The 16106-nt window shown below is 50.9% G+C and overlaps 1 protein-coding gene across 1 annotated transcript in view; it reads right to left on the bottom strand.

Annotated features, from left to right (window-relative positions):
• Positions 1–410: 410 nt before the first annotated feature.
• Positions 411–16106, bottom strand: part of ZFHX3 (zinc finger homeobox 3) — a 165478-nt gene continuing 149782 nt past the window's right edge. The window contains exons 7-9 of the mRNA XM_065898718.1: positions 12819–12921; positions 6114–11528; positions 411–2168 (exon numbers count right to left, since the gene is read on the bottom strand). Of these exons, the coding sequence (XP_065754790.1) occupies positions 532–2168; positions 6114–11528; positions 12819–12921 (7155 nt within the window). The 3' untranslated portion in view covers positions 411–531. The remainder of the gene's footprint in view (positions 2169–6113; positions 11529–12818; positions 12922–16106) is intronic.

The following is a 16106-nucleotide window of genomic DNA, read 5'->3' as shown; positions in this document are numbered from 1 at the left end:
AGAACAAAGTGTGAGCCATTGACCTGAGAATAAAAAGACATTACATTTCTTTTTTTCTTTTAGCAAGCCATTGGTATCTGAATGCTAAGATAGCAAGAAATTTAAAACTGTAACAAGGTGGACTGCTTTCCCATACAGTGCATGCCGGGCTCCTCTGTGCTATCAACGTGGGGCATTTATTGAAAAGGGGCAAATATACAAGGGGTTTAAGCTCCAAAGACATAGGGAGGCCCTGTGGACTTGTTTCCCAGACCAATAGTACCTTCAAAAGGACACAATGTAACAGGGTTAAGTTTTTTCTTTTTTCTTTTTAATATTAGAAAAGAAAAGACAAGAATGTAAAATCACCGGCATAGATAGGTATATGGGAAAACAACCCACGCTTTTTCTTCCTTTTTTTTTCCTTTTTTTTTTTTTTTTTTTTTTTTTTTGGTTAGAAGCTTTGGAATTGCAGTTAGTCTATTTTTGAAATTGGTTTGTTATTAATTTTTTTATTTAAATTCATTTGTTTGTATTGTTCATCTTCAAAGCTTACAATCTGAAGGTGTCCGTTCCTACACTGGTCAGACCACTGTCCTTGGGGCAGCTGGGGTCTTTGGGACCCTCCACCGGGCTCGCCGGTCCGTCGGACTTTTGGCTGAGATCCGTGTCAGACTCCTCCGAATAGTCGTCTGTTGGCATCGAGGGCTGAACCCCTGAGGTGCTGCATGAACTTGAGGTAACCGTTGAAGATGAGGAGAGAGGAGGAAAAGAAGGGGGCTTCGCGGCCGAAGCCCGGGAGACCACTTGCGGCCAAGACTTCCTGGAGGCGTGGGGGGAAGCGGAGGACGAGGAGGGGGCGGCGGCTGACAGGGGAGGGGGGCTGTCGTTTGAGTGAGCGGCAGACTGCGAGGTAGATGCGGTGCTAGGATCGGGGAAGCAGGCAGAGTGAGGTAATAAACTAGGGTGCTCTTTGGCGTTTCTTGCTGCTCTCGTGATTGTTCTGTGTTTGTGCAAGGCCGACTCGAGATGTTGACTCAGAGCTTCCTCCCCACAGAGCGCGCTCTCGCACGCCAGGCAGTGGTACGAGCCGCCGCCACCACCGCCGCCGCTGCCGCCGCCGCCCGTGGGGACGTGAAGCACCATCTCTTGCAGGTTCACCACAGACTGGCCGAAGAAGCAGAGGGACTTCAGGTGGCTCCTCGCCGCCTCCTCGTCACTGAAGCCCGCCTGGCACTTGCGGCAGACCAACTTGTACTGCACCTTTGGAACAATGAAGGGGTCGTAGAGGGAGTCCGCACTTTTGCTTTCTGCTTCTGGCTCTTCGGGGGGTTTCGGCAGGAGGGGGGACACCTCACGGGGTGCGTTTTTCTGCTCTTCTGGTCTGGGGGATTCTTTGGCAGGGTCTTTGTCTGGGGAAGCAGCCCCCTGGGGGACTGGGGTTTGGCTTGCTTTGGGCTGCTGCACTTTTTGCTGCTGCTGCTGCTGCTGCCGCTGCTGCTGGATGGCCTCCTGCAGACTCTGCTGGTATTGCTGGTACTGCTGCAGTAGGGAGCCCGGGGACAGCCCCATCAGGGCCTGCGACAGCGCAGGGCTGTAGGGGAACAGGCCTTCCATGCCGTACATAGGCTGCAGGTACCCGCTCTGCAGGGCGCCGGGGATCTGGGGGGCGTAATAAGGAGAGAAGCCTGGTACAAAGTAAGGGAGGAACTGGCTCGTGAGCAACGCTGTGGGGTCCGAAGTCAAGGCTGCCTGCAGGGCCTGCAGCTGCGCAGGGTCCACTGCATACTCCATGGCGGGCAGAGGTGCTGAGATCGTGGCTGCGGCCGCCGTGGGGGCCTCTCCTTTCTCCTTCTTGGGGACGGGCAGGGGTTCCCCTTTCCCTTTGTGTGCCTTTTCCTTCTCCTTTCCCTTCTCACCATCTCTGTCCTTGCGTTGCTGTTGCTGCTGCTGCGGCGGGAGCTGCGGCGCGGGTGGCGGCTGGGCTGCTGGCGGCGGCGGCGGCTGCGCCTGCGGCGGCTGCGGTTGGGGACTTGGCAGAGGGGCCGTCGCCGCGGAGGCCTGTGCTGGCGTGGGGGAGCTCAGCGACGCTGAGGGTGGTTTATTTGGTAATCCAGACGTGGGGAGGCCGGGGGAAGGAACTGTTGTGCTGGGCAGACCCATCAAGTTCGGTTTAGGAGACGTTAAAGCTGAAAGGAGTGGAGACAGAGAAATCACGTGTCAGTCTGGGGTGCTGAGGCTAGTGCTAAAGATGTTTCACCTGTGTCACTGGCACAGGGTCTAAGAGCTCAAGGTTTGAACTTGGAGGATCCTGTTGATCCAACGGCTTTCCCGCCAGGCCCCGGTTGGGTAGCCTGTATTCTAATCCGGACCCAGCCCTGGGTCAGCTCCCATACCAGCTAAACAACTTCCAACACCTTCCTGCCCAACGTGCCACACCCATCCCACTCGGTCACGTTTTCTCTGCTGCGTTCCCAACTCTGCCCAAGGCAATTTAGTCTGGAGGCCCCCAGACAAGCTGCTGCCAGCCGGGACCCATCGGAACCGATGGCCTTCATCAAAAGCCCCACAGAAATAGTACAGTCAAGAGGCCCCACCAGAAGCTGTCTGCAGAAGACAGCAAAAGCAAGAAACCCGGCCAGACACCAAGACCACCTGAACAAACACAACAGGCTCTACACATGTGCCTCTCTGACCGCCACTGTTGAAGGTGAATGGATGTGTTAGGAGGGCACAGAGAGGAGGAGCAATGGGAAGAAATGGAAACAATCCATTCAAGGTAAACAGCGGCACTGCTTTGGCTCAGCTGATCTGCTTTAACAAATCTGCTGAAAAATGTAACCACCTAGGAATAGGATTCTGTAGTCCACTGGAAAAATGAGCATTTTCTTCTCCTGCCCCTCTCTGAATGACATACGGGAGGATTAGGACTGCAGATGTGTGAGAAAGCAGCCACAGGAAGAGGAGAAGAGCAATGTCAAAGTGCTGGCACCAGCAATTCCTAAGACATCACAACCTACCCCAGGCACCACTGCTTACGGGTGGCAGACCATGTCACCAGGCGCACGCAGGACATCCTCAGCCCCATCCTCAGTCACACTCAGGCCTAATCTACCACTACCTGTAAAGCCTTCACCCAGCCCCAGAGCCTGACCTCCTCCCTGAGCCATATCTCCTGGGTTAAATCTTTTGTTTCAGGGTGATGGAGGGCTGCTGCTGGTTCATGAAGACTAGCAAGGTAGCGGTGAAGGACAGCACTGACCACATCCAAGACACTAGATGGTATGCATCCCTCCTCTTCAGAGGACACCAAAATGTACTACTTTATCTGGACCACCTTCAGCAAGAAAGCTGGGGTGGGGTTCCAAACAAGTCACTGTCTTCATGAGAAAAAACACTCTGAAGCCCAAGCCAGGTGAAGACAATGTTGATTTCTAGCTCCAGTGGTGGTGCAGTATTCCCTGGGCTATCACGCTGCATTAAAAAAAAACCTCAGATTTCGGGTGAAGAGAACAAGGTTGCCTCACGTTGCCAGTCCCAGCAGAAACAGGCATTAACTTTTTCATAGCCAAGGAGGATGCCTCCCTCAGCATCACATAGTATCATTAATTGACTCTTCCAAAATGGCAGAAAGGGACCACTGAAATTAAGTCATCCAATTTCCTGAATGTACTTACGGGACTGAAATCAGAGGAGAAGATGTGTCTGACTTACTTAGAAAAACTCAGTAAAGGCTTGTTGGTTAAAGTGGCACAAAGCAGATTATGAATTCCAACTCGGGACATGGCTTTGTCTATTTCTAGGCAACAGGCTTGCTCCAAGTGTTAGGCTGGAGCTGTAGGCAGAGCCCAATGACCAGTGGGGGCAGAGAAGGAAGCGCCTATTGATCTCCCCATCCCTCTGGCATCAGGCTTCCAGAGAAGAACTGACTTCCTCTACCTTGAACTGACAGACAGTGCACAAGACAGCTTCAGTTTTAAGAAACATGTACTGAACGTCTGCTATTTACCAGGCTCTGCACTAGCCACGTGAGATAAAGTAGCTCAATACATTCTCACAATAATTCCGTGGCTTTGGTTTTCTTATCTGTAAGATCAGAACCACACAGGCCACTTCATCCCCCTGAGGCTGAGAGTCACGTACTCCTGGAGTCGGACTGACGAGGTATGGACTGTGGCTGACACACATCTGCCGTGTGATATCGGGCCTATTAGTTGACTGCTTGGAACCTCAGCTTTCCACAACAGATGGATGTAGGGTTTAAATGGAAGCTCATATGGAAAGAGCTTACCATCGGGCCTGACGTATTAAACACAAGTTCTTTCTTTCTTTCCTAATTCCAGATGCAGTGCTCCTGGGAGCTGCGGTACAGTCAGACGGTGGTAACTGGGGCGGGCCTGGCTGCTTTGAATGATTAAGAGCTGATCTGTCTTCCTACCTGGAGTCCACTCTAAGTGCTCAGAACCTGAGTAGCACTAAACATATACCTGTTGACTGACTGGCTCGTATTGGGTGCTGTGGAAGGAGTACATAGCACTGGGAGCCCGGCTCCTACCCTAGCTTGTTGAATGGTCTTGACCTCTCTGGGCCTCAGTTTTCTCATCTGTAAAACAAGGGGAATAGATCAGACATTTTGACTCTAATATTTTCACATTATTATGAAATGTTGGGCTTTCCCAAGCCCCTCTTCCAAGGTCCTGGGCTGCAAGTGAAGTTCAGTGCCCAGCCACTTTCCATAGTCTCTTTCTTGGCTTATGTCTAGCTGACTTTAACATCATTCTGTGACATTACTTGCCAACACATGTAAGCAACGACTTCTCCATCTTAATGCTTTCTTTTCTTGTTCTTCTCTTTGGATAAGAAACTGGGATCTGGAATGAGGTAGCCCTCACGTTCTGTAAAACACTGCTAAAATTATAAAACTTGGATTTAATTCAACCAGAAACCAGGGCTGCTCGGGGAAGCAGCAGAACCACTTCCACCCTGGGAAGAGGGCCATGTTTTGAAGGTAAGGAGGCACTCTGAGGGGCTCTCCTTTGGTGAATGTGTACTGGTCAACACAGGCTGTGGAGGGACCCGCTAACTTGTGCCTCAGTCTCACAGGATCCTGGAGGTGAAAGTCCAATTTAGGGAAGACAGCTGGATTCAGAGAAGACGGGTGAGGGCAGAGGAGGAGGAACAAGAGAGGTACACAGAAAGAACTGCGGCACTCCCTACGAAGTGGAAAAATAACTACCAAGTACGTGACTCTGAATTAGAAAGGGAAACGGGCAGAAGAAAACGAAGGGGTGTTACCATTAACATTTTTGTCTGTCTGGAGGACTAAAACATGTCAGTCATAATTCAGAACCACAGTGCCCAATACGAGTTCCTGGTCACTGCATTCCAGTACAAAGGCAGTCTATTTAGAAACCAGGGACTTCCCTGACGGTCCAGTGGTTAAGACTCCGAGCTTCCACTGCAGGGGGCACAGGTTCGATCCCTGGTCGGAGGACTAAAATCCCACGTGCCCCGTGATGCAGCCAAAAACCAACCAACCAACAAAAAACACCAACGTAACACTCTATTTCTGACTCGAAGAGAACCCCAGGAGTAAGGCTCTACCATATGAGAGCATCTTCCTGGTAGCATCTCTCCTGCCAGAGCACGTCTCTGAAGGTGGGACCACAGGGGAAGGCAAAGAGTTGACTTAAATTTTCTTGAACCAAAATGTTTTATATTTTCAACAGATATCGAGATGGGATCTGCATTTCCCCACAAGGACTGAATGGAAGGGTCTATAATGGAAACTGCTGTCTTGAAAATACCCCAGGATCTAGTACGCCAGAACCCTGAAGTTCATGCCTGTAACACACACCCTGCTGGTGTTACTGAACACCAGGCACGAGAATGGTTTCAGGAGACTGTTCCAACCACAAGATCCCCATCCTTGAACTGGCAAGTCAAAGAGTCGTGTACACTACAGCTCTAGGGAGACTCAGCGGAAGGGACCTGAGGTTTTATTGCTGTTAGAGAACTTGAAAAGGGAAGCTTCCTATCAGGCCAACACTCGGAGGTTTTGTGTGACAGCCATAGAAGAAGCGCTAATTGGGCGGCTATTTAATACTGGGAGAATCACCAAGAGCAGAACCCACCTGTGTTGGATGGAGTAAAGCCTGGCAAGGAGGGGCTGTTGAGGCCGGGGAGCAACATGGGAGGAATGCCCTGGATTGCCGGATATGCCGTAGGAAGGTTGAGAGCCTGAAGAGGGGCGTTGTCAAACATCCCTTGCTGCTGAGCTGCCAGTCCGAGGACCTCATTGGCCTTTTTAATCCGGTCCAACTCTTGTTGAGCCATCAACTGACGTACAGTGGCTGGGTCAAAGTATTCTTTCTCCTTGTCCAGCTGGCTTCCAATGGTGTCTTTAACTTTGGAGATATGCTGTTGGGAAAAGATATGGTCACGTACAGACAGCCGAGCGCTGTACTTGATGCCACACAAAGTGCACTCAGTTTTGGGTCCCTCGTAACTTGTTTGGTTTATACCAAAATGCTTGGCCATGCTTAACTTGGACTTCTTTTCTTTTGCCCGGGCATTCTGGAACCAGACCTGAACCACTCTCTTTGGCAGTCCAATGTCATTGCCCAGGACTTCACACTCTAGCATGGTGGGTGTCCTGTAGTCATTAAAGCATGACTTGAGGACCTTCAGCTGCAGGTTGGTCATCTGAGTGCGAAAACGTTTCTGCCCGGGCCTATCCCCACTGTCTCCAGATTTGCCTGCTGACCCACTTGCACCAGGGCTTGGGGAGCAGGGGTCTGCAAGGCTCGAGGTTTCACTGTAGTCCACTGTACCTTCATTGTCATATTCCTTGCTGTAAAAGCTCGGGGCTGGGCTGACCAGACCGGATGACAACCGATCTTCATACTCGGACATTGCCATCATGGCCGCTTTGGTCAACCCTTCACTGGGTGCGGAAGAGGATTTGGTTTCCGTTGCTATTCCCGTCGCACTGTCGTTATCCGCATTGCCCTCGTCTCCAGTAGTGGTGTCTGTGATCGCTGTGTTGACTGAGGAACAGTCGTCGTTGTCCAGCTTAGTTTGGTCAAAGTTTAGATTAACTGAGGACATGGAAGGGCTTTCAAAGTCTTCAATCCCTTCCACCTTGATGGAAGAGGGGCTAAGAAGAGTTCTAGGAGACAACTCCATGGTTTTGCTCACAGGTGAGAGGGGAACACCTTGGCCATCACTACTGCTTGGGGGTAGGTGGGAAAAGCTAGTTCCATCAAAAATATCTCCTTTCATCTGGAGTCCCCCGTCGCAGTCTAAGAGCATTGCAGACAGAGTTAGGTTGTAGCCGGCTCTCTTGGCTTCATGCCAATGACGGGACCGGATATGAGCCTCCAGGGCAGTCTTGGCTTTGAAGAGCGCTCTGCAAAAAGGGCATCTCCTGTGGGCCTGCGCTGGGCCCACAGCCCTGAACTGTCCTTTCCTTTCCCGGGCTCGGGTGTTCTGAAACCAGACTTGTACCACGCGTTTCTTCAGACCCACCTCATGCGCAATGTGATCCAACATCTTTCGAGTTGGATTGGAGTCCAAGAGATACTTTTGGTAGAGGATTTCTAGCTGTTCTGGTGTAATAGTTGTCCTCAAACGCTTGTCTCTCTGAGGTTCTTCTCCTCCCGTCCCACTGTCGTTTTCTCCAGGGCTGGCACTGGCCTTTTCCTCCAGCTTCCTCTTGAGAGTGTTCATTGTGGAGGTGGGAGTTGAAGGGGAAGTGGCCGAGCTTGCCGGAATCTGAGGTATGGCCCCAGAGAGCAGCTGGCTTGCCAGCAGTGGGTTACTCGGGTCAAACAGCATGAAAGGCATATCCAGTGACCTGTCCAAAAACTGGGGGTGGATGAACTGGTTCTGTGCGCTCAGAAAGTGAAGCTGCTGGTGCTCCTGCCAGTGCTCAAACGACGGGAACGCCAGCTTGCACTGCTCACACTGGTAGGGGATTAGCTGCGGAGGTAGGTTGGCCAGCTGCTGAGGAGTTGACGTGTGGAGGGGCTTAAGGGGCAGGTGGGAGAGCTGGGAGGGACTGGGGCTCGACTGGGCTAAGGGGCACTGAGGGGGGGGCACTTGGGGAGGAGGCTGGGGCAACGAAGCGGGGGGCGTCAGCTGCGGGAGCTTTTGCTGGGCTGCATTTGTCTTCTGCTCGGGCTGGTCTTGCTGCTGCAGCTCTGCCTTTGGTTGTCCTTGCTTTTCTTGGGTCTGGTTTGGCTGTGCACTGGGAGGTTCAGCCTGCTTTGGTTTCTCATCACTCGCCTCTGGTTTTGAACTGAAGGTGGCCAGTTCGTCAGCCTCTGATGTAAGCTGCAAGAAAGCAGTGGAAGCTGTACTGGCCGTTGGTGCTGGGGTGCTGTAAGCCTGGGAGGGCATCGGGGTGCTGCACGAGGAGCTGGTGGGTGTCAGGATTTCCATGGCATCCATGGAATCCTCGTTTTGGCTGTCATCCTGCCCCTCCTCGTCCTCATCCTTGTAACACAGCTTCTTCTGGTGCTTGATGAGATCAAAGATGCGCTGAAACACCAGGCTGCATTTTTTGCACTGGTAGTTCAAGTTGCTCGTTCGAATATACCTATCATTTGTAAGTTCCCGCCGCTCTCCATCTTTGCCCTCTCCCTGATTCTCGTAGTTTTTCCTGGCCTTCTGTCGGGCGTTTTGAAACCAGACCACTATGACTCGGGTTGGAAGGTTCAGTAAATTAGAGAGTTGCTCAAATTCATCATCCTTGGGGTAAGCGTTGGCGTCAAAGAAGTCCTGCAGGACCCTCAGCTGGTAGTCAGTAAATCTTGTTCTTGAAGACCTCTTGCTCCCCCAGTACTCCTGCTTCTGAGGTTCTGGTGAAGGGGGCCGAGAGTCGATCTTGAGCTCCTCCAGGCTGGTGATAGGAGGATTGCTGAAGTTGTAAGGGGAGTCCTTGTTACGCTGCCGCTCTTTGAAGAGAGTGTTTCTGAACCAGTGCTTGATCACTTTCTGGGGCAGCCCAGACTTGTCTGCCATCTCTTTGATCTGCTCTTCACTGGGGGAGTTGTTAATGTCAAAATACTGCCGCAAGACTCGCAGCTGGTCATCGGTGATCCTAGTGCGAGGCCTCTTGTTCTGCTGCTGGAGGAGACTTGGATTGAGCTGATGCTGGTAGAGCTGGGCCAGGTCCGCAGGCAGAGGCTCCACAGGTCCAAGCTGAGGGGGCAGCTGGGCCGGCAGGGTCTGCAGCGGCATCGTCTGCATCATCAGTGGTGAGAAGATGGGCAGCTCCATGGGCATGGAGAGCTGGGTCAGCGGCACGGATGGCTGGGCCGGTGCAATCGTGGGCGAGGTGATGGGTGGCGCTGACACGGGAATGGCTGGGGTGGAGGCCGGCGGGGGCGGCGCTGCCGGAAGCGGGGGCGGCGGCGGGGGTGGGGGCGGAGGCGGCGGCTCGGGGGTCTGAGGCCTCAAGGGGTACAGCTTGTCGTAGTGCTCTCGGTACTGTTTGGCAAATCTCTCCAGCTGTTTAAAGGGAAAGTAATTCTGGTGAACATGCTCCTGGTGACTCTTTAAAATCAAGATGTTCGAGAACAACTTGCCACAGGAGTCGCACTCGAGCTTTTCCGGATTCTCCCCCTGCTCGGTCTTCCCGTTCTTCTTCTGTACCTTCTGCTTGTTCTCGTTGTACTGAATGACCAGCTCAAAGCCGAAGTTCTCCAGCAAGGCCTTGGTGGCGTTCCCTCTGGCGTCCGAGGCGATGCGTGGAGGGAGCATGGAAGGCTCACAACTACCCCCTGGGGCCAGTTCTTTCTTCTCTTTGGCCTTCAAGGCATCAGGAAGTGACTCCTTTGGTCCCGAGTTGCCCTCTCCCCCCTCGGTACCATCCCTCTCTCTCTGGCTTTCTTTTTCCTTTTCTTTGATGACCAATTTGTTTTTCTTCTCGATGTGCTGGCTGGGCTGTAGGAGTGCAGAGTGACTCTGGGGCAGAGAGAGCTGGCTCTGCTGCTGCAGGACCTGCTGATGGCCCTGCTGCGGGACCTGAACCTGAGCCTTCAGCTCTTCCAGCAAGCCCGGGCCCGCCCCCGTCAGCGTCAGCGCCCCGCTCGTCCCTGGCAGGCTCACCTCGGGGCTGAGCTGGAACTCGGCGCTGGGGATGTAGAAGGGGAAGAGGAGATGCTGCTGCTGCTGCAGCTGCAGCAGGGTCTCCGTGGCCATGGGGAAGTGAGGAAGGAGGGTGGGGCTAAACAGCTGGGACTGGATCAGGGCCGCCTGCTGCTGCAGCTCCTGCTGCAGGTGAGCTTGAACTTGGGCCTGGGCCTGGGCCTGGGCCAGGGTCTGTGCTTGCTGCTGCTGCTGCCTGGACGTGATCATATCTGCCAGCTTCTTCCGATTGGCTTCCTTGGGCTCTGAAGGGGAAGCAGTGTTGGCACCGCTGGGATTCCCCAGGGGTGGCATGCCTACACTTTCAGCGGACACTTGGCTCAGTAAGCTGGAGCTTGGAGCAGTGCCAGCACTGCTTGGATTGGTGGTGGTAAAGGTGTTACTGCCACTGGTGCTCACAGGACTTGGGGTGGAGGAGCTCAGGGAGACACTGCTGCTGTTCCCGGTGCCATTGCTGCTGCCACTTGCAGCCTCCAGCTTGGCTGCCCGGGCCTTGGTTTGATGCAACACAGACCTCATATGGATCTCCAGCGTGGAACTCTGGCTATAGGCCACGTTACAAGTGTTACACTTGAAAGGTTTGTTGTCAGGGCTGCTGGTGGGTTCTGGCTGGCCAGCTGCCGATTCTTGAAGGGCTCTCTTCAACTTATGCAGGTGGGAGACAGAATTGTAGTGCACTAGCAGGATGTTCTTCTGAGTGAAAGATTCCTTGCAGACGGTACACTTGTAAGGGCGAGAAGGGTCTAGAAATTTTTCCATGGTGAAGTTGGGGCCTTTTCTGAAAGGGAGAGCTCTCTTTGGCTCTGAGCCCGAGTCTTCTTGTACCGACCCAGAGTCACTGCCCGTCGGGCTCTGTTTATCCTCCAAGTCACTCTCTTCTTCCTTGTCTTCCTCAACGATTATGGTATGGTCCTCGGCCAGGGTGGGGTCTCCCATTGCCAGGAGGTCTCCATTGGCCAGAAGGCCACCATAAAGCTGTTGGATGTCGGCCTCACTCAACTCCAGGTGGCTCGTCTCGAGGTGTTTTTTCAGAGCCTGGAAAGTTCGGAAACTGCGCTGACAGAGACAGCACATGGTGGCAGCTCTGATCACGTGGTACTGAGAGTGGAGCTGCAGCTTTTCCACGGTCTTGAAAGCTAGGCTGCACTGGTTGCAGCGGTACTTGTACACGTGGCGATCCGACACGGGCAGCTGAGGCCTCTTGGCGTGAACCTCGTTGAAGTGCGTCTGGAGAGTGGCGGAAGTTTTAAAAACCTGGTTGCACCCCTTCTTCCAGCACAGGAAGCCTGAATCTTCTCTCACAGAGCCTGGGTCAGCAGGAGAGGGTTTCACATCTCCACTGTGTTCGGTGCTGGCAGAGGGCAAGATGTTCTTTCCCAGATCATCTGAGGTTTCTGAAAAAAAAAACAAAAAAGCCCAATGATAAAGAAGGCTTAGAGCTGTCTACCCAGCAAGGCCTCATGAACAGCTCATGATGAGGGACATACCCAACCTGCAGACACACACACTCTCCACAGAGCCCCACACCGCTGAGAGCACGTGTTATACAAGCAGGTGCACAGGAACAGAGAGGAAGGAAAAAGGAAATACAAAAAGTCTCAACTGCTGGTAGGCCTATACCATAGCCCAAATCTGTCTTTTAAACAAACAATATTTGTTTGTTTCAATTTCTCAAGAACTGGCTTGAAGGGATACCCCCTTTGATCTGAATTATAGAATGGAGCTGAATTATAGAATATGTGAATTAATGCTGTCCTAGGCTGTGGGGAATTTGCAAGAACCGCTATCCACTGTAATATAAGAAATTTGGGGATATATATTTTTTTAGGCATTAAATTTCTTGTTATAATGTGACTTTGGACTGTCCTCTCTATTCAATAAGCAAAGAACATTCAAGTGGCCAATTATGAAAACACATTAAAACTTTTCTCTACAGTGAGATCATCACCCATAAATATTCTGACCCTTTTTTGGGTCAGCTGTATGCTGCCTAATATGGAAAAATCACAAGGGAGACACGGTGGGGCAGTAGTGTGGCGTAACTCTTCCCAGCTTAAACCTTAGCTGCTGACAAGGTGTCAAAGATGTAGGAGAGAGACTCATCATAAACAGAGGTCTAAGGCCCCATCCAGCTAGGACCCACCGTGGGGCACCAGCAGCAGCTATGCCTACAACAGTGTTCTTTCCAAATGCACCTCTCCGCTGCCTCCCATAAGGCGCTCCTGGAAGTCTCAGAGAAGAGCTCTGTGCAGAGATGACTGACAGCACCTAGAAGGACAACTAATCCAGTGCCCTGAGATCACCCATGTGCTCCACAGGTCCCTAATAATTAAGTCCTCAGAGAGGGTGTATTTGATGGCTTAGGGTGGTAAGTCATGGGTCTACTGGCTGACTCTCTGGTTAGTCACTTCCTCACTGTACAGTCTAAGGGGACAGGTGTCCACCAAAACCCCACTGGTTCTCACCTGGTTTTCTCACTTCAAACCATATGAAGTGTGTACACAAATACATGCCAAGAACCAGAGTATCAAGTAGCTGACAACGGTGCCCCTCATCCCCTGAAAAGTTACATTCAGCTTTTAGGAGTATCGTAAAGGATTCTTGGCACGCTTGCTCCATGAAAATTTTGGCCCCAGGTTTCATTTTGTTTACTCTTCTCAGGGGTCAAGAATAATGACACTAACCAGGCTGCTTTCCTGCCTCCTCCAAACTGGAGTTCCCGTCCCGATCTGGAACAGCCGCTGGGAGGAACAGGCTGCTGGGCATCACCATCTCAGGGGTAGTCACCTGAAGAGCAAGCGGTAGAGAAGCGAGGAGAGTCAAAGGGCGAGGAAAGAGACACAAAATAGGGAGATGTGTCAAAATTATTTAATAAGCAAAATTAGCCTTCACCAGTGTAAAGCTGGAGGTGTCACTTTTCATAGCTCACTGAAGATTCATGTTTATTAGACAAAGCTCACATCAGTCAAAAGCGTTTCTACGGTTACATTCTGGACATAATTAGCAGTGCACACTTGAAGAATAATCTTATTATTAATATTTTTCCTTTATGCAGAATTTTGACTTTGATCACTGACAATGTTTTGTCATGGGCTGTGAAACTTCTTGTGCAACCAATTAGGTAGATAAGTTGAAAGGCCCACCTTAAGCTGCTGAAAACATAATAAGGGCCCTAATTAAATCACACCTAGTAAAGTACACTGTAATCTTGAAGCAGGGAGCATTGTAGTACTGTTTTCAGAATGTATTCAGGCAAGAAGAGGAGGGGAATAAGAGCGAAGGAAAGGGTGAGAAGAAGAGAAGGGAACAAAAGGAAGGCTAAGGACACGCAGACACACTGGCAGATTTTTCCAGGAAACAACATTTTGTAACCCTTTACAAGCTGAGATCAAGTGCAAATGAGCATTTCTTATGACTCACTTCAGTCAGGGTTTCTCCTGGGGTCTTTGCCTGAGGTACACAGCATCAGAGGGGACTTCTGGCCAGTGTCCCAGCTGCAGAGCGTGCCCCGCACCCTACATTCTACAACAGGGCAGCCCCACCTTGGCCATGGCTGTTGTTTCCCAATACAGCAACTCCAGAATTAGCCTGGGTCAAAAGAGCTACAATTTAAGGTCAGATCTTTCGGCATTTATTTCTCCAGGCTTTCCTGCCATCTGGCCGCAAGCGTGTCCAAACAAGTTATCATCTGCCCTCCATTAACGTGATAGGAGGTTCTCAACATCCAACGTAAGGCTAAAAGGTTCTTCATTTAAGAAGAAGCAATATCCCTTTGCCTACTATAGGATGGGAAGGTAGTTGGCGATGATATTCCCAAATGAATTAGAAATCGTTCCCTGTTAGATGACAGCCTGAGAAGCAAACTGACCCTGAGGTTACAGTCACCACTAGCCTTTCTACATGGCGCGCAGCCCCACCTGGAGGCATTACTTTCCCATCAAACACAACTATTGAGATAGTATCTTCACTTGCTGTTACAAAGATTGGAACGCCTAGATTACTGTTCAAAATTAAATATTTAAAATAAATTACTATTAAATTTTTAACGGTTCGAGGATCCTGGCCTTGCTCAAAATCACTGCTGACGTGTCCACTAGAATCATCAGTGGTAGGTTCCACTCCTAGAGGAAACTCAGACAGCTGTCCCCATAAACCCAGAAAGGTAACTAACTCCTCAATACATTTCAGGGTGTTAGGATAATCTCAGCAACCCAGATGCCCGTAGGTGCAAAAATGAAGCAACAGGCACTACGGAGAAGGGCTCTGAGAAACCCTGCGTTTACGAAGAGCAGGTGCGTGGCAGGTGAATGTGACACAGAATCCCTGCTCTCACAGAATCTGCACCCTCACACAAAGCTCGCCAGCAGCTGCGTACGGCTAGCTGTGGATGAATAGTTCGGAACGGAGCGGAGATGGCCAAACTCATTCCATCTATTTTCTTTTTAATAGAAAGCATTTCTGACCAGTGTGGTTGGGGAGTCCAGCGGGAATCCAAGAAGTGAAAGGTCACCGATTAATTTATAGTCCTCAACCGAGGGGGAGCACGAGGTTGGGGGCAAGAGGGGGAGAAAGGGAAAGGAAAAAAGACTCCCCCGCACACCTCCTTTCTCAGCTGTAGCTGCAGGATCAGTCCTTTCCTGGGATCTTTAGGAATTATGAAAAATGAATCATGAGAAGTGAAAAAAAAAAAGCCCTACAGAGTAAAAAAGAATAAAATTATCTAACAGCTCAGCTGCACACCATTATAGAGAGCTGTGGGCTTTTTACACCCATTACAGTAAGGCAGACATCCCCTCTAACAGACTCGGTACGACGGATCAGTAATTGTTTTCATACACTTTAATTAGAAAAACTCAGATGGCTATGAATAATAATGGAAAAGAGAGACTTTTGCACTTGAAAGGTTGAAGTCAATCAAGTGTGAATGACGGCAAAAGAGAAAGAAAAAAAAAGACACCAATTCATCAGCCCTCTGTTGTCTCGCCGCGACTTTAATCATAATTCCTGATTGGGATTCAAGAAGGCAGTAAGCAGCGGTTCTTTGTCTGCCTTCACCTTCCATCAATTAACTCTCTCCAAAATATAATCATCAACCTCACATGCTCCTCTGCATCTTAATCTGGGCCCCCAAACCTGTAAGTCTTGCCTCATACGTGTTTACGTAATTACTTCTATCTACCTGCATCTCCTCATCTATAGTGTACCCAACCTCTCCCTGAAAACAAACAAAAAATGTTGGGTATATAAATTTTTTTTTTTTTTTTTTTTTTTTTTTTTTTTTTTTTTTTTTTTTTTGCTGTACGCGGGCCCCTCACTGTTGTGGCCTCTCCCGTTGCGGAGCACAGGCTCCGGACGCACAGGCTCAGCAGCCATGGCTCACGGGCCCAGCCGCTCCGCGGCATGTGGGATCCTCCCGGACCGGGGCACGAACCCGTGTCCCCTGTATCGGCAGGCGGACTCTCAACCACTGCGCCACCAGGGAAGCCCTGTAAAATCTTAATGGGCAAGAAATTCCCAGAAAGCAAAGAAGAAGACCCCTAAAGAGAATCCTAAGGATCTAGAAATTCTGGTGCGGTCTGTCTGCGCATGGGTCTGAAGAGAGAGGTTGCGATGGAAGCCTCTTTGCTGTGCAGGACGCTGGAGGGCCCCACGTCAGCTCTCGGACACTAATGTTCCCGTGTCCGTGTCCACTACTCCCTCTCCTACCAGCTTCTCAAGCTCATCACTCAAAGTTACCACGCTTTTTTGTAAAGAGCCAAAAATACGGTCCTGCCAATGGCTCACTGAGGAATTCTGCTCACGGAAGAAAATGAAAGTTGGCCAAAGGCTGAGTTCCTTCAATACTTGCCTTGGCACTCCTTGTTTCCCAATCATATCTGGCTGCCACACAGTGTGGAAGGTTGAGTCTATCCCAGCCAGCCTCTGATGGACGGCTGAAAGTCCGTGGGAAAGGTGGTCACTCAACAGTGCTG

The sequence above is a fragment of the Phocoena phocoena genome, chromosome 20 (assembly GCF_963924675.1).
Source record: "Phocoena phocoena chromosome 20, mPhoPho1.1, whole genome shotgun sequence".
NCBI classification, from domain to species: Eukaryota; Metazoa; Chordata; class Mammalia; order Artiodactyla; family Phocoenidae; genus Phocoena; species Phocoena phocoena.
Note: the sequence above shows the minus strand (reverse complement) of the source record. Positions and strands in the feature narration are given on the sequence as shown.